The following is a 20,098-nucleotide window of genomic DNA, read 5'->3' as shown; positions in this document are numbered from 1 at the left end:
TGAACTAATCACTCAACGACTATACGGAATATTAAATAAGATGGATGCTGTCAGCTGCCTGTGAGCAGACTAAGTAAATATGAGATAATGTCACTGTTCATCCTGCTTGCAGCGAACACATCACTGCTGGCTTTGGAGTTAGCGGTCCCATTTACGAATTTTAATAAACAAAGTTATACATGACAACCTAAGTATACAGTAAGCTTAAATCATTATGAGAGGATTGTATTGTCACCTTCAAAGGGGATTGTCCGATTTGCCCTGTCGATTTTCAAGAAGCATGTAGTCAACCTAAATAATTGTGAATGAAGTTGCGAACTAGATGTACTCACTATCTATAGTATCGATATAATCATATTCTTTGTAAGCCTTGTTTTAGACCAAAGATGTTAGAGTAACTGAGAGTGTATCAGTGTGTAGTGTGTGTTCTACAGTTTGGCTATGTACTTTATTTCCAAAGGGTGGAAGCTGGCCTGTTGTGTAGTGATGCAGCATTATTTAAAAAAGGATTTTGTAATAACATGTTTTGAAGGATATTGAAGATATTGAGCAATTATTAATGGAAGAATTACAAACTCAAATGTTAAGGTAATTCAGTTTCTTTCATATTTGTAAGTGCGTACTTTCTTATTGTTAGGACATTGCGTACAGCTGGAGTTTACTGTAGAAATATTGTAATCCAGCATATCGTTTTGCCTTATAATTGAAACAAGTGTCGAGGAAAGTAATTGTGGACAGGGCAATTATTGAGAAATGCTTTTATAACTTGTCTATTTATGAGAACCTTGTGAAAGGATGTATTGTTGTTATAGATTAATTATACTAAGAGTCTTTGTTCTTATTTATCAGTCGTTAAGCTTAGTTCCTCATTTTTCATTCTTTATCTTTATGAATGTGTTTGTCTACTCGCGTTAAACATCGCTATTTGTGTGCTGCAGAAGCATTTTTATGAAAAATTATAAGATACGGGCATGCCTTGCTTAGCAAGTACGGTAAATGAGATTTGATTTTTGACAGTTTCATCACTATCTTAATAGTAACAGATTGCAGAACAGACGAGAGTTCCGTGCGCACAGATAGACCAACGAATTTAATTATCATAAGGTACAGTGATTGTCAGAGTGTACTTGTGAAAATAATGTCATGTCAATTCAAAACGTTTCATATCAGTAACAGATTTCAGGAAAGTACTGTCTTGTGAGTTTTCAAGCAGTTTTAATAGACAATCAGATGCGTTAACTTTTATTTTCATTTGCTCTGCAATAATAACTGAGGTTCAGTGATTGTTTACAAGACTAAAATAAAGATAAGCTAATTTCAAGGTCAACATCTTTAATCCGAATCATTTTTGTTTTGCAGTCAGATGGCTGTGTAAATTTATTTGAAAACGGATTACTCTTTCGCAGGCGAATTGTTTGATGTACCGACTAAACTGTGAGCTTCACACACTTCCGTACAAATGTTAATATTTAAACAGTTCCTTACACTGAGATTTACGTTTTTTAGTATCACAATAAGTTTTATACATTTCATGGATAACAACCAGACACCTTCAAACACGAGTTTAGAAGTTTAGCATTAAACTGTCAGCCTCTAAGCGACAGTAAGTCCAAATTCGAGGGCAAAGTCATCTGTGAAGTTCACCAGTTATTATTTACGCCAGCCCAGACCTTCTTCTGGATAGAATGTGCAGCTGTTTAGGTAAACATAGAATACTGAGAATGTTGTTATTTATACAAACATCGAATATTCCAGAAGTGTTACATTCTGACACTAAATGACAAATAGTAGTTGGTGGCCAGGTTTGAACTGGCGCCCAGCATCATGCCAGTCTACTGCACTAACCACTACGCCATGCTGCATGTACAACAGTTCCTGGTGTTGTTTTCTCTCCTAGAGAAACAACGACCAACAGTCTCAGTCAATCTCTCGTCAATGGTCTGCTGTATGGTAGCGCTAGAGGATCCTCACGTTCTGGGTCTGTTGATATATCCTCCTGACTAATATGAGCATCGAAACTAGTCCCTCTCATCGAAGCTTTCACGACCGTAGAGTGAGTCTTCAGTTTCCTTGAACCTGCCTTAATCGAGCTACGCCTCAGGATTGTATTAGGGCTTGATACAGAGGACATTGACGACATCTCTGTGCTTTTCTCTTCTACAGGAAGTATCATAATCCTCAACTTCATATGTGAGGGCCGAAATCGATGAAGGATACGATACGGCTGGTAGAAGCGCTTTACTAACTTTTCCCACAGTCCCACTTCCAACACTGGTTTAAAAATCCGCACCAAGTCTCCCGGGCTATATCTTACTGACCAACGCTTGGCATTACAGCAATATCGGTCTTTCTCCCGGGTATCCACCTTCCATATAAGAGCTAGATGCTTGATTCTTTAGTCGTGGTGATTCATGTAGTCATTCTAAATATCGTCCAGTTGAAATGGGAACAGTGTATCCATTGATATTTTGGCGTCACGACTGTGGAGTAGAAAAAGTGGCGTAACCTGTAGAGTCTTACCTCGCAGTGTTGTGTGCGATTGTCAGGACAGACAGTATTGTATTTCAGTCTCTCTGTTTGATCTTAGAACGTATCTGCTAGTGTCCAACTAAAGTGTTCTGTTAGGCTATTCGTCTGTGGATGGTAGGCCGTTGTGACCTGTGGACGTTGTCGCAAAGTGAAATTATGTGTGATACTAATCTCGCCTGGAAAACATTTTCATGATCAGAAATCATCACACAGGGTTCTCCTTGCTTCTAAATTATGTCTTCTACAATGAACTTTGCAATTTTCGGAGCTTTCGCAGTCGGCGCAACGTTGGTGACAGTATAACGGATGAGGCAGTCAGTACCGATTATTATTCATCGATCCCCATTTGTCGACTTAAACCTCCCAAAAAGGCCGATGCCATTTCATTGGAGTTGCACTACTATAGGCGAAATTGGTGCCAAAAACCTCTGAGGTAAGTGTGGCACATGATTTTGTCATCGGTATTCCTTACTGTGGTTCACATCGTGTCTAATGGATCGGTACAGACCTGGTCAGTGATACGTCTTATTCTGTCTAGAGGCTCTAGGAATCCCAGGTGACAATATAATGGAGCATTACAGAAACATTTCAGGCTAACTGGCCGTAGATGAGTTGGGTTGATGAGCAAACATTACCGCCCCACTGGATCATAGGTAATCTTATACAATGTTCTGTTTATTAAACAGAATCCTCCTACTTCAATAATTCTATGGTTTTCATCAGTGAGGATCTTGCGTCTGTTCAGCAACAATGCCATTTACTTCACCAATAACAGAATTCATCCACACTGCTGTTTCCCCCAAAAGATTCGTCGAAAAGCAGTCAGTGTTCGTGTATTTGCACCCATTCTTGTAAACCACCGTAACGTCATATTCTTAAAGCCTTAGTGCCCATTCTGCTAGTTGACCAGAAGGATTCTTCAGGGTAGTCAGCTTAGAGAATGGTAGTGCGTCTGAACTGTGAACGGTTTGCCAAATAAATACAACCAGAACTTGTTGGATCAACCAGACCATTGCAAGCCGCTCTTTTCAGTTGTAGAGAAGTTGGACTGTACTTTGGAAGCATAAGCTACCACCTTTTCAGCAACTTCCGGAATTTCCACGAGAACTGCACTCATTCTATAACAGCTAGTGTCGGTGAGAAGTTGTGTCTCGGCATTCTAGTCATACAGTGCTGGGACTGGACAAGATGTTAGGGCCTCCTTAAGGGCAATGAAAGATGTTTCTTGCATCTCGTTCGAGGAAGATATGGCGTCTCCCTGCAGTAGTTCTTGTAGGGTCGTGCCTTGGACAGAAGTCTTTTATGAACTGCCAGTAGTACAGACACATTCCTAGGAGACTTCTCACATCACAGTAGTGCTGAAGAGTCGTAAAATCTGTGCCTGCTCCTATTTTCTCTGGATACGAAAGGACTTCATCACCATTCACTACAAGGGTGTCCAAGATGCACTTTTTTGGATTCAAATGGAAGACTGCAGTCCGAGCACACTTCAACACGATTATAAGGCAGCGTTGATGTTTTTCAAACGTCTTCGAAAAAACGATAATGTTATCCAGACAGCGAAGACGCTTCATCCACTTAAGCTGTAGAAGCAAGTTGTCTGTTACATGTTCGAGGGTGGACGGAGTGCTACACAATCTAAATGGCATCACTTTAAACTCAAGGAGGTTGTCAGGAGTTTACGGAGTCAGTCTTTGCCTGCTGAGCCTCATTAACTTCGATTTATCAGTAGGTCTTCTACATGTCACAGCTGAGAAATAGTTTGCTCTTTGCTGCTTATTGATGGTGGTCGTATATCAAGTTCTTCAATGTCAAACAACCATCCACAGCAATCTTTGTTATGTATGCTTGTTGGAATGGCTTCGTTAATCTGGAGCTCTGGTCTTCCACAATCTATGACTGGTTATGTTGCGTGCAAGAAGACCATCTGAAAATAACATTATAACTATATTCTGATAAAACTAGAAATTAGAAGTGCTGTGTTCTTTTATTGGTACTTGTTCTTCCAATACATGTTCCTGTTAGCTCTACAAATTTTCCGTTTACGAATTTCAAGAAATGCTTTCGTTTCACGGAACATGGTCTTCTTAGCTAACGACGATACGCATGTGACATTACAGAAAAAGAGCTGACTAGCACCCAGAAAGCTTGGCCGCCGATAATGACGTTAGTGAGATTTCCTGACATCCATGGAGGATTTGCATATGTGGCAACCTCATCTCTATAAACGGTAGCTTCGCTTAGTTTTCGTGTAGTTGGCAGCTAGGTGAGCGGCTGGTACCTCTATATGGCGTTGAGGAAGGGCTGCTGCAAGTTTGGGAGCGACTTTGTCTAGGGTATGGCAATGGGCTGCGGCCCACAGGTCGCCTATAATCGTCTGCAGCTGACTGGCGTGAATGTAACTGTTGTGATGATTGACATCTGGCGGCATAGTAGTCGTCGGAAACTCACCTTTTTTTCTCTGCAGCAGCGTACAACCTGTCCAGGGGATCCTGGCCCGGAAAGAAAGAGGCGTGTCGTACTCTGTTGTCCAAACGTCTACTCTTCTGCGAGGCGTTCAACTTGACGTAGGAGTTGGTTTCACCTGCACTGGTCGGATAAGGAGTTGTCGTTTGATGGCTGTGGCGTAATTCCGAGTTGGCCGAATGCATTCTTCTTGGTGCGTGGTGGAGATTCGTGCGAAAGATCGATACAACTCTTCAACATTCTCTATTACCTCCTGTCGCATCGGGTCACATTCAAGGCTGCCACCTCTTGTGTACTCGGTGCGAGTTCTGGCTATCATGCACCGATGTATCTCCTCTCTTACTATCTGGCGTAAGAGAGTGGTTTTCAACTAGTACCATAAGGACCACATTAGGCAGTTGTTCGTATCTCTTTCGCCTAACTCTTTTTCCTGCTGATTTCCTCGATTAGTTGGCACCACTTGATGAATTCTTTTGTCGTCGAGACACCGTTTACCAGAAGAGGTTGCTATATGTCGTCTGCGACTCCTTCCATCAAGCGTGAAACTTTGTTGGCTTCTGCCCCATGCCGCTGGGCCCAGTTCTTCAGTTGTTCTGCTAAGCGGACTTGCTGTTGAGAATCGCCAAACGTTTAGTACAGTTCGGCCTGAAACGTGTTCCAGCTATTGAGCTTCTCTGCATTGTTCTCGAACCAGTGTTGGCTGGGCTGTCCAAGTATACATTTGTCAAACACATAAGGTCATTACATTCTTTGTATTTGGTAACATGGTCGAACCGATCCAGTCATTTAGTTGGGAACTTATCAGCGACTCTGGAAAATAGTGATGGATGCCTGAAGGGCAGTTGACTTGCTGCTCTTTTGGAATCCATTTGTCTCCTGAGGATACGAATCTTAGGAGTGAGAAACTGCTTGTATTCAGGTTCTTCAAACTATGTCACATCTAAAACACACTCAAGTCCAAATCCGAGGGCAAGGTCGTCAATGGAGTTACACACGTTTATTACAGACACTAACTTACAGGTAGAACAGAACTGACCTCCTGGACGGAGAAAGCACCTAGTTATACAAACATGGCATATTTCAGACTGCTGTTATTTATACATACATCGAATATTCGAATATACAGACATTACATAGATATTTCAAGAACCTTCCGCAAATAATAACTTCCAAGTGACAAATAATTGCCAGAGGTCGGAATTCTACTGGCGACGCGTCGCACATGGGTAAGGGATGCCAGGCACTACGCCACCCTGTATGGACTAAGCTCTTACTTGCAAGTTCATGAAGTGCTCTAAATACCTAGTAGACACTTCTTCATCAGACGTTTCTACATAACTCAGTGTCATGTCTATTACACATGATTTTCCGTTTTTTTTCGGAGACATAAGACCCGCAAAACTGGTACACAGTAATTTACAACATACATTTATCTACAGCAACCAAACCTGCTCGCTTCAAGATTATTCACAAATTCACCGTGTAACAAATACAGACATAAAAAAGAAGTTTTGCATCACCTCGTTTGCGAGACTTCCGGAACCTCTACAGAAAATTGGAATAGAGATAACATAAACATCACTTCCGCCCTTTTTATTGCTCATTAAAATCACAAATCGCATGTTGTGTCACCCCACAGCGAGAACTTAAAAGGTGGTGCTCCAAATTGTTGTACACACCGGTACCTCTAATATCCAGAAGCACGTCCTCTTGCATTGATGCATGCCTATATTCGTCGTGGCATACTATCCACAAGTTCATCAAGGCACTGTTGGTCCAGATTGTCCCACTCCTCAACGGAGATTCGGCTTGGATCCCTCAGAGTGGTTGATGGGTCATGTCGTCCATAAACAGCTCTTTTCAATCTATCCCCGGCATGTTCGATAGGGTTCATATCTGTAGAACATCCTGGCCACTCTAGGCGAGCGATGTCGTTTTCGTGAAGGAAGTCGTTCACAACATGTACGCGATGGGGGCGCAAATTTTCGTCCACGAAGACGAATGCCTCGCCAATATGCTGCTGATATGGTAGCTCTATCGGTCGGAGGATGGCATTCACGTATGGTACAGCCGTTAGGGCGCCTTCCATGACCACCAAAACGGCGCCTTCTATGACCACCAGCGGCGTACGTAGGCCCCACATAATACCATCCCAAAACATTAGGGAACCTCCATCTTGCTGTACTCGCTGGACAATGTGTCTAAGGCGTTCAGCCTGACGGGGTTGCCTCCAGACACGCCTCCGACGATTGTCTGGTTGAGGTCATATGCGACACTCATCGGTGAAGAGAACGTGATGCCAAACCTGAGCGGTCCATTTGGCATGTTGTTGGGCCCATACGTACCCCGCCGCATGGTGTTGTGGTTGCAAAGATGGACCCCTCCATAGACGTCGGGAGTGAAGTTCCACATCATGCAGCCTATTGTGCACAGTTTGAGTCGGAACGCGACGTCCTGTGGCTGCACGAAAAGCATTATTCAACTTGATGGCATTGCTTTCAGGGTTCCCCATAATTCGTAGGTAGCGGTCATCCACTGCAGTAATAGCTCTTGGGTGGCCTGAGCGAGGCATGTCATCGACAGTTCCTGTCTCTCTGTATCACCTCCACGTCCGAACAAGACCGCTTTGGTTCACTCCGAGACGCCTGGACACTTCTCTTGTTGAGAGCTCTTCCTGGCACAAAGTAACAATGTGGACGCGATCGAACCGCTGTAATGACCGTCTAAGCATGGTGAACCACAGACAACACGAGCCGTGTACCTCCTTCCTGGTGGAATGACTGGAACTGATCGGCTGTCGGACCCCCTCCGTCTAACAGGCGCTGCTAATGCATGGTTATTTACATCTTTGGGCGGGTTTAGTGACATCTCTGTGGGACTGTGTCTGTGGTACAATATCCACAGTCAACGTCTATCTTAATGAGTTCTGGGAGCTGGGGTGTTGCATAACTTTTTTTAAGTGTGTATTTGCAACCTAGAAAACTGCTGAAAACATATTCAGTTAAATGAGTATACGGTTGTTGTATACAGGAAATAAATAAATATATCGGTTGTAAGTTCTACGATATGTTTATAGGTAGCTAAAAGCAGTGGTAAACTTTTCTCGTGCATTATAAATATTCTGAGTTAATTAGTACTGGCTTCATCATCAGCATGGAGCCCACAGCCGTAGCCTATGTAATTATGACTCGTCCGTAGCCTACAGGACTTCAAACATATAGAGGCATTTCATGTAATGCTCTCCCTGTCGCGGCACCGGTTTTGTGGGGCATCTGCCAACTGCGGTAGGCTCTATATCCCGTATGCTACGCACGCGTACTCATATATATGCTACATAGGAATGACTGTTAAGCCCTGTAGAAGAAATTAATACCCAGATTGTCCGGCGGTTGGGTATAATATATCTCGTTAGTAGCCTCCATATGCTGATTCTCGAATACAACACTTAAATCGCTTTCTGGACCTGGACCCAGACTTTGAACTTTTCGTAACTGAGTTGCTGTTTAAGATATTTCTGGCTTTGTTAATCGATATTGATATAAGCTCACGTTACTTGCAGATGTAAGATTTGCTTTATACTTCATTTCGGGCCATCGACTTAGCATCGATACTTGGCTTTCATATGCTGCTTTGTTCACTGCAGCTACCTATCTAGTTTGTGTCAGGTAACAACACAAAAATCTTGTTGGAGGGAAAGAAACAGAAGAAATTGTTGACCATGTTTTTCAGAGAACTAGTGATTCTCTCAAATACACAGTGGCAATTATTAAACTTTATGAAAAGAAACGTAAATTAGTTACAAACTACGGCGGGCACACCCTTTATTCAACATATAACCGCCACTACAGATATTCGGATTTGGGTTATGACATGTTCAATATGCCTGCCATCATCGGCGATGATGTGGCGCAGACGACTAGCGAAATTCTGCATGACCAACTGGAGTGTCGGAATATCGATGCGTCGATGACTTCCTAAATGGCTGTTTTCAACTCGGAAATGGTTATGGTGTTATTGCTGTATCCCTTGTCTTTAGTATAACCCCACAAAAAAGGAGTCGCATGTATTCAGATCCGGAGAATACGGCGACCAATCGAGGCCCATGCCAGTGGCCTCTGGGTACCCCAGAGCCAGAATGCTGTCTTCAAAGTGCTCCTCCAGGACATCAAACACTCTCCTGCTTCGAGAGGGTCGAGCTCCGCCTTGCATAAACGACACCTTGTCGAAATCAGGGTCATTTTGGATAATGGGGATGAGATCATCTTCCAAAACCTTCATGTACCGTTCGGTAGTCACCGTGCCATCAAGGAATATCGCACCGATTATTCCGTGATTGGACATTGCACAGTACACAATCACCCGTTGAGTTTTGCTTATTGACGAGCTCAACCAAATAAAAGTGGGCCTCATCGCTAAACCAAACCACGCATGCCCCGACGCCAACAGTGCAGTTTGAACGTCGTAACGCAAACCGTTCGGAACTTATGACGCTTTTATTTCATACATCTCAATAATTGCCACCCTGTAGAACCTTCATTAATTTTGAAAAAAAAGATTCTAGTAAATTTAGTTCCACACAGGAAATATGATAACACCAGCGACGTATCACTTGAGAAGGGATCAGTAAATAAGGTGGAATATTCCAAAATTATGGGTGCATATATTGATGAAGCCTTGGACAGGAAGACGAAATAATGATGGGTTCACCACTGGGACCAGCAATTTTTTCATGGAGAAATTAGGCGAACAAGTGCTGACTATTGCCCATTGACCCTTCCCCATTCCGACCCTCATCAGATATGTTGATAACACATTCTTAGTCTGGTCGCATGGCAGTGCGGTGCTGAGCAATTCACCGACAATAGGAACGGAGCGATACACAATCGCAGATTTACAACGGACATGGAGAAGGACGGGAACTTGCCTTTCTTTGATGTGCTGGCCGAATGGAAAGCAGATGGACGAATCGACCATTCTGTGCATCGGACAGCGGCGGCGTAGCTTTAATTCACAGATCTAGGACTAGTTCAAAAAGACCTCTTCTGCTCCGAGCTGAAACATTTGACGACGAAGTGCACAAGAAACGGATGTTCAGTCCACAACATTAGGTCAACTCTTTGGAGAGATCCAAGACACGACGATGTTTAACCGAACCAGGAGGACCTACACATAGCGAGGCTTCCATTTTGTGGGACAACAACGAGTAAGGTGGGGAAAGTCTCAAACAAGAAAGGGATCAGACCGGTCTCCTGACCACGAGGAACATTACAGAAATGTTGCGACCTGTTAGAGATAATCTCGGCCTTAGAGTAGGCCTACCAGATTATTTGTAATATCCGTTGCGAGTGGCAGCAGTTACGTGGAGCAATCTATACGGACTATTTCCGATCGATGCGTTCAACATCAACGTCATCTTAAGTACAAAAATTTTCAAAAATCAGCTATGGCCGCGCACAGTCTGAATATAAGAGAACTTCGGACTAGTGGGGCTCTCTGGCTGGGGAAGCAGTGGAAATTAGACTGTGTACTACGAACTTCTGTAGAGACGTCGACTATGCACTTAGCAATGCACAGAAGCGTGCGCGCCGGCCGAAGTGGCCGTGCGGTTAAAGGCGCTGCAGTCTGGAACCGCAAGACCGCTACGGTCGCAGGTTCGAATCCTGCCTCGGGCATGGATGTTTGTGATGTCCTTAGGTTAGTTAGGTTTAACTAGTTCTAAGTTCTAGGGGACTAATGACCTTAGCAGTTGAGTCCCATAGTGCTCAGAGCCATTTGAACCGTATTTTGAAGCGTGCGCTTGACAAATAAAGATCACCGTCTAATGTGAGTGGTGCGCCAGAAGAGATGATGGGTAGCAAATTACAGACATAATCTACGGACGCAGAGGGCGCACCTTACCATTCGTTTAGTGGTGTCAACGTGAAGCTATATAGCCAATCAGACGCCATCTACTGGGCAATAAAGTGGGAACCTCGTCAGTTTCACGACAGTCAGACATAGCCCCTGACGACGATGATGAAGGCAGTCGAGAAAGCATGGGACTTTATCCGAATTTGATGCGGTAACTTAACCGCTCGCTTTTTAACCAAATAAACCCATATACTAAAATGTTTTACTTACTTAAACTCATAATTTCTCACGACCGCAAAGGTGACGTGAACGTCCCCGCATACTGTGTTCTGGATAAATATGCAAACTGTTTTTTTATAACCGCAGATGTAGAAATAGGGCCGCAACACTCACACATTCTTTGGTCGTAAACTAGTTCCCCGAGCAGTAGGAACTTCGAATTTCACCTAGTTTGGGATTCCCCGAGCAGAAACGAAACGAATGGTGACTCACGTACCAGACTTATGTGTGCACACCAGAAAGTACGTATAAAATACACTGAAGCCCCAAAGAAACTGGTATAGGCATGCGTATTCAAATACAGAGATATGTAAACAGGCAGAATACGGCGTTGCGGTCGGCAACGCCTATATACGACAAGAAGTGTCTGGTGCAGTTTTTGGATCTGTTACTGCTGTTACAATGGCAGGCTATCAAGATGTAAGTGAGTTTGAACGTGGTGTCATAATCGGCGCACGAGCGATGGGACACAGCATCTCCGAGGTAGCGATGAAGTGGGGATTTTTCAGTACGATCGTTTCACGAGTGTAAGGTGATTATCAGGAATCCGGTAAAACATCAAATCTCCGACATCGCTGTGGCCGGAAAAGATCCTGCAAGAACGACGACTGAAGAGAAATGCAACCCTTCCGAAAATTGCTGCAGATTTCAATGCTGGGCTATCAAAAAGTGTCAGCGTGCGAACCATTCAACGAAACATCACCGATATGGGCTTTCTGAGCCGAAGGCCCATTCGTGTACCCTTGATGACTGCACGACACAAAGGCTTACGTCTCGCCTGGCCCCGTCAACACCGACACTGGACTATTTATGATTGGAAACATGTTGCCTGATCGGACGAGTCTCGTTTCAAATTGTATAGAGCGGATGGACGTGTACGGGTATGGAGACAACCTCATGAATCTATGGACCCTGCATAACAGCAGGGGACTGTTCAAGCTGGTGGAAGCTCTGTAATGCAGTTGGTGTGATATGGGACCCATGCTGCGTCTAGATAGGAGTCTGACAGGTGACACGTACGCAAGCATCCTGTCTGATCACCTGCACCCATTCATGTCCACTGTGGATCCCGACGGACTTGGACAATTCCAGCAGGACAATGTGACATCCCACACCTCCAGAATTGCTATACAGTGGCTCCAGGAACACTCTACTCAGCGTAAACACTTCCGATAGCCACCAAACTCCCCAGACATGAACATTATTGGGCCTTTCCGGGATGTCTTGCAACGTGCTGTTCAGAAGAGATCTCCACTCCCTCGTACTCTTACGGATTTATGGACAGCCCTGCAGGATTCATGGTGTCAGTTCCCTCCAGCACTAGTTCAGACATTAGTCGAGTACATGCCACGTCTTGTTGCTCCACTTCTGCGTGCTCACGGATGCCCTTCACGATATTAGGCAGGTGTGGCAGTTTCTTTGGTACTTCAGTTTATGACTGTGTCAGTGTGTAATGTATTCTTTAAATACCTTACGCATTCACGAAAGGTGTGTTATACTGCCAAAATAATCAATGAGCTGGATGTAATGGTAAACTACTAATAATTAATTTTAAAAAAGCGTCAAAAAGAGGCACCTTGGGACTTTACGGTTACCTGGACGAAATTATAATTTGTTAAGGGAAGGAATGCTGTAGAAAATGGTCATATCGTTAGTGGTCAGTTGTTTCCATTCATAGATGGGGTTTACCCTATCGAATGTGGCACTTACCATCACACTAATGGCCCCAGTAGACGTACCCAGAGAACGTTCTACCATACCCAACACTTCTGATATCTCATTGATACCCAGCATGGGATTCACAAATTTTCGTTACGCTATTGTCAGTAGGAGACAATAAAATAAGGCACGTACATCACACTGACAATGATGTTCGCGAAGTCAAGGGACATCTCACGCGAGACAGATTAAATTCACAGTTCGTGAAAGAGACATACAGTGGGCCGGAAAGGAGGAATTCTGCATTTCGAGGCCCGTCTGTTAGCATTACTCCGAGACATTATTCTCGATTGAAGTATCAGAAGACAGATTCTAAATAGCGACAGAAATCGGCCGCGGCCTTAACAGAGCAAGAATCCCAGCATTCACATGATGTGATTTAGGAAGACCTGACTTTGAATGGACGGGCGAGGATTCCATCACCGTTCCTTTGCAATGCCAGAGCATTGGCTTAATCACCATGCTAACTCGCACAGTGGAGTATTAACCAAATTTCAGTTCATGTTTTGCGTTCGCATTGTATCGCTTTCGATTTTGTTTCACTCAAACTAAAATGAAACCTAATTTTACCAAAGATCTGACATCGTATATAAAGGGTAGTCGAAAACAGTCTGCAAGGCTTGTAAGGCTGTTAACGGTAGGGTGTGCTGAGAAACAATTGCTAAGAATGAAGTTGTATACTTTGCGCCGTTTCCGAGTTATTTAGCATTGAAGTTGGCCTATCAGGCAGTGCGCGCGCAAGTTCAAGCGAACTGCCAGATACAATAAATTACTGTCAGTTGTTCTCACAGCGCACCAGAGTGCTCAGCCTTTGGATCGGGTTCAGTCCTTACTACCGTCCAATGTCCAATTTTAGCGTCACTCTCTTGTTAGGTTTTAGGAAACCACAGGAAGAACATGTTTGGCGACTCCTTGTCTGGCGGGCCGCTTGGGTTTACTCACGAAATGGGCTGACTGACTAAAGGCACTGTTAAAGTAACACGGAAACGGCGCAACGTATCGAATTTTTGCTTGACAATTATTTTTCAGCACAAGCTACCCTGCAACATCCCTACAACCTTTTCAAACAGTTACTGACCATTCCGTAAATATATGGATGTTTGAGACTAAGAGACTTTGACACCGTTTGACCGATCAACATGAAAGTTGGCACATACAGGGTGCTCTAAAATTCCCCTTAAGGCTCCCAGGACTTGTAGAGAACGCTGAGTAGATAGTGTTTTGAACTGCCCAGAAACTACCGTTTCCGTGCTAGAACCATTTGAAAACATGCTGGTAACGCGACCACATTTACAAGTAACTTATTAGGTGTGACCTAGTACATCATTATTTTACAGTTCCATTCATTAATAACCCAACATAACAAAGAGGAAAGTTAATCAGTTTTCACTACTAAAGCTGTTTACAGTTAAACCGTTTTATTCTTTTGAAAGACGGGTTAGCCTTTTGATTCACTACAAGTACGGTGCATACACTGTATGTACGAATGATATTCGTAGAATGAACGGTTTTTAGTTCTACCTCTTCTAATTCGGGTGTGCGGCGTGTGCTTGGAGCACCAGTTGCGTCTGGTGACGATGAAGGTACCCCTTTCTCTAAGCCATGGCGTAATTGTGGCGAAAAGTGTATACGATGTATAGGGACGTTGTGGATAACGACCTTGATAAATGCGAAGAGCAGACCTTCCATTACCGTGAGCTTTTGAGCTTTGCCGTACAAAAGGATCGTGTCGGTGTAATCCGCAAACGTGTACTCAGCCATGTTGCTCTAACACTCACAGAGATGTGAATGAGCCTCTAACCAGGTGAGAGAGGTAGGACAGACGTCACATGACATCAGCCGATCAGACGTAACCCCTCCCCCACTCCTCCCCCCACACACGACTAACCTTTTGCATACCTACGTAGAAAACATTTTTTCAGACGGCTGTGGCACGGGAACGGTACGTTTCCGGACATGATTTCCAATTAAAAACATTGTCTACTCAGTGCCCTCTACAAGTCCTACAAATCTGTAAGGGGAATTTTCGAGCACACCGTATATATATTTTTACATGGAGAAGATTTCTACGCTATCTGCTTTGCTGAAGCTCGCCAATAAATAGCACCGCGGAATATCTATACCGTTAAGTCAACTGAAAAATCGTTTCGCACCTCACTCCTCAATAATAAGAAATAGTGGTTGTGACCATGGTTAGTAATTGGTGATTGAGTTTGAAATGGCATACCATTTTCATTCTGTTGAGTGCTAGCCGTCAATATGAATGACGATTCTTCTTCTGTTAATAGGCGAATGACATTCCACTCTCCTTTTGTCTTTGGACGGCCCATCTCCCACCAAAAATGAAGTACTGGAAATTACTTGAAATACCACCCAAAAAATCAAACATTGGAAGATCAGTTAGATATGTGCGAAAACTATCAGCCAGTAGACCTGCTGACGCTTCTAAAGAGCGAGACGCGCGGAGTGAATCTGTGCAAATCAGAATCTGTGCTTCCAGAGCTGCTGAGAAACAGCAGGTATCGTTCCCATAGAACTTTTGTCAACTTCACAACTGAATAGCATACAAAGGGTTTTCTTCCGAAAATCGCCAACAACTTCAGGAATCACGATTGGCTGTGCTAGCGAGCTATCATGGCTCTAAATATGATGACGTCAATCGAAACAATAATAAGACTCAATTGAAAATTCCCGGTGCGGCTACGAAATACAAATCCGTTGACACAGTTAGAGAAGACGATCGAGCTGTTAATTACCCAGTAGAATTTCTGAATTAATTAGAGCCTGCTGGAATGTCAGCGCCCATATTGACGTTGAGAGCTGGCTCACCAGTACTGCTCCTTCGGAAACCCAACACGCCAAAGTAGTTCAACTGAGCCAGATTTTCCGTGAAAAACATTGATTCCGAATATGTTTGAAGCAACAATAATTAACAGCAGACGTAAAGGAGGAGATGTGCTGATTCCGCGCATTCCAGTGATTCCACACTGATTTGCCCTTCACGTTCAAACGACTTGCTTTCGCGATGACAATCAACAGAGCTCAAGGGTAGTCACTGGCCGTTATCTGAATAAATTTAGAAAATCCACGTTTTTCTCATCGTGAACTACAAGCTGCTTACTCCAGAGTAAGAACTCCAAAAGCTCTGTGCATATATACATCAAATCAAAATACCGAAAATATTGTTTAGCCACTCGCGTGACGCTATTAGCATTACTTAAATTATTTCAAGTTGGTTCACGTACGTAGCAAACAGAATAGTCAAAAGTATTCCTCCTTCACGCCATTTATTAATAAAATTTGTATAGTTCATCACAAATTTATAACGACAACAACATAGGAATCTCATCGATATTGAACTATAGTTTTTCCACATTTTTCAACAGCGAATTATAGATTCTAAATTACATACAGATCTACAACCGTAGAGAACTGACAATCTTGATGTCAGAAACGGAACAGTACTCAGTTTAAAACACTGTAGAAAATATTTAAAGTTCATCGTTGGATGTAAAGAAAACACTAGATGTGACATTTTAAGAGAGCTGATTGTAGATTGCTCTGTCAGTGTTGTTACTTCTTAATTAAAGTCAGTGCAAAATTTTTGGACGGCGTTGGCACATACTTCTCACAACCTGCACATAAGTAATTTAGTGATGGCATATTCTTGAGGCGTTTTCTTTGTTAACTAGATGAATACTGCAATTATTCACAATCAGTTTCCGTTATCTCGCAAAGATATGATGAATAACTTACCGAGCACCATGAGACTTTTGTTAATGTTGTTGGCCTCCTCGAGCGTTTTGCCTTCGCTGTGTGTCTTCTTGGTCATCTCGCTGCCGGCCAGGTCCACGAAGTTGATTTTACCCTGCTTCGTTAAAAATACTCCTTCATTGCCGACCTGAAACGCGTAAGCAGACATTTTAGAAAGAATTTAGGGAGAGACAAGGTATAATGATAAAAAAAGCCGAGGTTGAGTTTGGGTTTAATATAAATTACACTGAGGGACGAAAGTCACGGGATAGCGATATGCACATATACAGATGACGGCAGTATCGCGCCCACAAGGTATAAAAGGACAGTGCAACAGCGAAACTGTCATTTGTACTCAGGTGATTCACCTAAAAAGGTTTCGGATTTGACTATGGCCACACGACGGGAAATAACAGACTCCGAATGTTTAGTGGTAGTTGGGACTAGACACATGGGACATCCATTTCGGAAATAGTTAGGAAATTCAGTATTCCGAGATCCACAGGTCCAAAATGGGCCGAGAATACTAAATTTCAGGCATTACTTCTCACCACGGTCAATGCAGTGACCGACGGTCTTCACTTAAAGACCGATACCAGTGCCGTTTGCGTAACATTGTCAGCGATAATAGACTAGCAACACTGCGTGAATTAACCAATAATCGCAGAAATCAACGTGGACGTACGGCGAACGCATCCGTTAGGGCAGTGCGGCGAAATTTGGTGTTAATGGGCTGTGGCAGCAGACAACTGACGCGAGAGCCTCTGCTAACAGCACGACGTCACCTGCAGCGCTTCTCTGAGGTCGTGACCATGTCGGTTGGACCGTAGCTGATTGTAAAACCGTCGCCTAGCCAGACGTTTCCTGATTTCAGTTGGTAAGAACTGATAGTAGGGCTCGAGTCTGGACCAGACCCTACGAAGCCATGGACTGAAGTAGTCAACAAGTATTGTGCAAGCTGGGATGGCTGCATAATGGTGTGCACTGTGGTTACGTGGAATATACTGGGTCCTTTGGTCCAACTGAACCAATCATTGACTGGAAATGGTTATGTTCGGCTACTTGGACACCATTTGCATGATCCCAAACAACGATGTAAATGGGCCACAATTGCTCGAGACTGGTGGATTCTGGACAATTCCAGCGAATAATTTGGCCACCCAGACATAAATCACAACGAAAATTTATGGAACGTAATCGAAATGTCAGTTTATATGCACAAAATCCTGCACGGCGACACTTCCGCAAATGAGGACGGCTATAGAGGCAACATGGCTCAATAGTTCAGCAGGGTTATACCAACGACTTGTTGAGTACAGGCCACGTCGAGCTGCCGCACCACATCATGGAAAAGGTATGTCCGACGCGATATTAGGAGGTATCCCAAGACTTTTGTCACCTCAGTGCAATTAATCTCAAGATAAATTACATTATGCTTATTAAACCGATTGTGGTCAAGGCCAGTGATGTAACGTGTGTGTCACTAGAGGGTGAGTGCCTTGGGCACCGATTCGTTAGGGGTATATTTCTGTGACAGGCGAAAAAGATGAGGAAGAACTGAAGAACTGAAGAAAAGGGAGTTCAGAAGGGCGAAATAGGAGGAGGAAGGGGAAGGAGAAGGAGGGATTGAAAAGGAACGAAAGGACTGGAGGAGAAGTAGTGGACTAAAAGAGAAGGAGTTTTGGGGAGAAGGTGTTGGAAGAGTAAGATGGAATTCTAGGAGAAAGAGCAGAACGGAGGATACTATACAGGGAGTGGGATGGGGTGATATGACAGGAAACAATGAGAAGATGTGGATCTGATTCTTTACAAGACCCACCTCTCCCTGGTATGGAGAGATTGTTTCTTGTTTTTGGTTATTGGGTGGAGCCACTCTCGTTATACCAAGTGAGGGGGCGTAACGGAAGTGTAAACACTATGTTTTGTGTTTATTGTTTTTATTCGTCGCGGTTTTGTACTGCTTGGTAATGAAACGATGAAAAAATGATCACGTTATCGTTGCATACAGTGCGACACTAGAACTGTGTGTTTTCGATGTAATTATTCAAACGTGCACCTTTTACTTCCTTGTAAAGTTTTGTTGATCGCAATCAAAAAATCAAGAGGGTAGCATCAATGAATATCACAATAATGAGGAGTTTTCAGTAGGAAAAGGATATGTGGTGTGTGTGTGTGTGTGTGTGTGTGTGTGTGTGTGTGTGTGTGTGTGTGGAGGGGGGGGGGGTTAGCAGAGGATGAGGAGGGTGGAGGGGACGGCACTGTTTACCCGTTAAGCTACTGGTGACGCCCAAGACTATTGTAAATATAAGCAATACAAATACTATGTACACTGAACGCATTAACGAAAGTTCTAAGATTACTGCTACCGCTAACATTGACCTTACGTCACGAAAAGCAGATTAGGACAGGGAAAGACGGAATTCCTTAGAAAAGAAGTCTACTAATATCTAATAATGGAGAATGTACCTTTGGAATACAGGATTATATGCAATTGAGTATAGACTGTGGGAAAACCAGGAAAGACAATTGAAACGTCTGAGATGCCGTGCTACGGAAGGTTGTTGAAAATTACGTGGATGGATAAGATAAGAAATGAGGAGGTTCTTCGCAGAACGGTGAGGAGACGAAATTGTAGAAAATATTGACAAGAAGAAGGGGCAGCATAACAGGAGATGTGTAAGTCATTAGGGAATAGCTTCCATGGCACTCGATGGAGCTGTAGAGGGTGAACACTGCACCTGTGGGAGAAGACGGATATTGGAATACATCCAACAAATAACTGAGTGTAAGTACTACTCCGAGATAAAGGGGATGGCACAGGAGAAGAATTGGGGGCGGGCTGCGTGAAACCAGCTGAAAACGCCTGACAAAAAAAATCTTTAGTTAGCTAGTCGATAAATACCAGTTTCTTCGTGTAATGCGGTTTCAACAACAGGTAACTCCCATACTGATTAACTTCGGTAGTCTGTGAGAATACCAGCCACGTCAGAATGCAGTTTCTTTTCCACTGCTTACTGTAGGCATTGTTAATACGAAGAGGCAGTCTATGAAATTCGTTTACCTTGCTGGATTCACGAAGTGTGGTAAATAAGAAAATGTTAATCACAATAATAAACAAAATCATACATTTTATGTCGTAAATAAAAATATTAAAGAGCTGAAATGAAAACGTGAACTCAAGTACCCAGATGCACCATTTTGCCTCATATTCCCGATTTTATTTTATATATGTTGTCCAATCGTTAAGTGTTAAGTTTCGCCTAGTAGATGGTCTCACCCATCAATAGGCACCGAGCTACATGGCGCCTCGTCGTCTAGTGTGATGATGGAGAGTAGGATACCTGGCTCCCATCCACGACGTCTGAGTTCCATTCCTGGCACTACAACTACAGTTTCGTGCTGCTCATCGTATGCGACTTATCGAGACTTCTAGTAGGACCGTCATCAATGGTAAAACGTCGTCTATGAGTGGGAAAATCAGTATTTTCACACGTCTTACCAA

At 43.4% G+C, this 20,098-nt stretch overlaps 1 protein-coding gene across 1 annotated transcript in view; it reads right to left on the bottom strand.

Moving 5' to 3' along the window:
• The window catches only part of LOC124727359 (kinesin-like protein KIF12), a 300,689-nt gene that overhangs the window by 130,707 nt on the left and 149,884 nt on the right, over nucleotides 1–20,098 (bottom strand). Inside the window, exon 6 of the mRNA XM_047248469.1 lies at nucleotides 16,600–16,744. Within this exon, the coding sequence (XP_047104425.1) occupies nucleotides 16,600–16,744 (145 nt within the window). The remainder of the gene's footprint in view (nucleotides 1–16,599; nucleotides 16,745–20,098) is intronic.

This window comes from Schistocerca piceifrons, chromosome 1, assembly GCF_021461385.2.
Source record: "Schistocerca piceifrons isolate TAMUIC-IGC-003096 chromosome 1, iqSchPice1.1, whole genome shotgun sequence".
NCBI lineage: Eukaryota > Metazoa > Arthropoda > Insecta > Orthoptera > Acrididae > Schistocerca > Schistocerca piceifrons.
The sequence above is the reverse complement of the archived record's forward strand: the minus strand, read 5'-3'. Positions and strand labels throughout refer to the sequence as shown.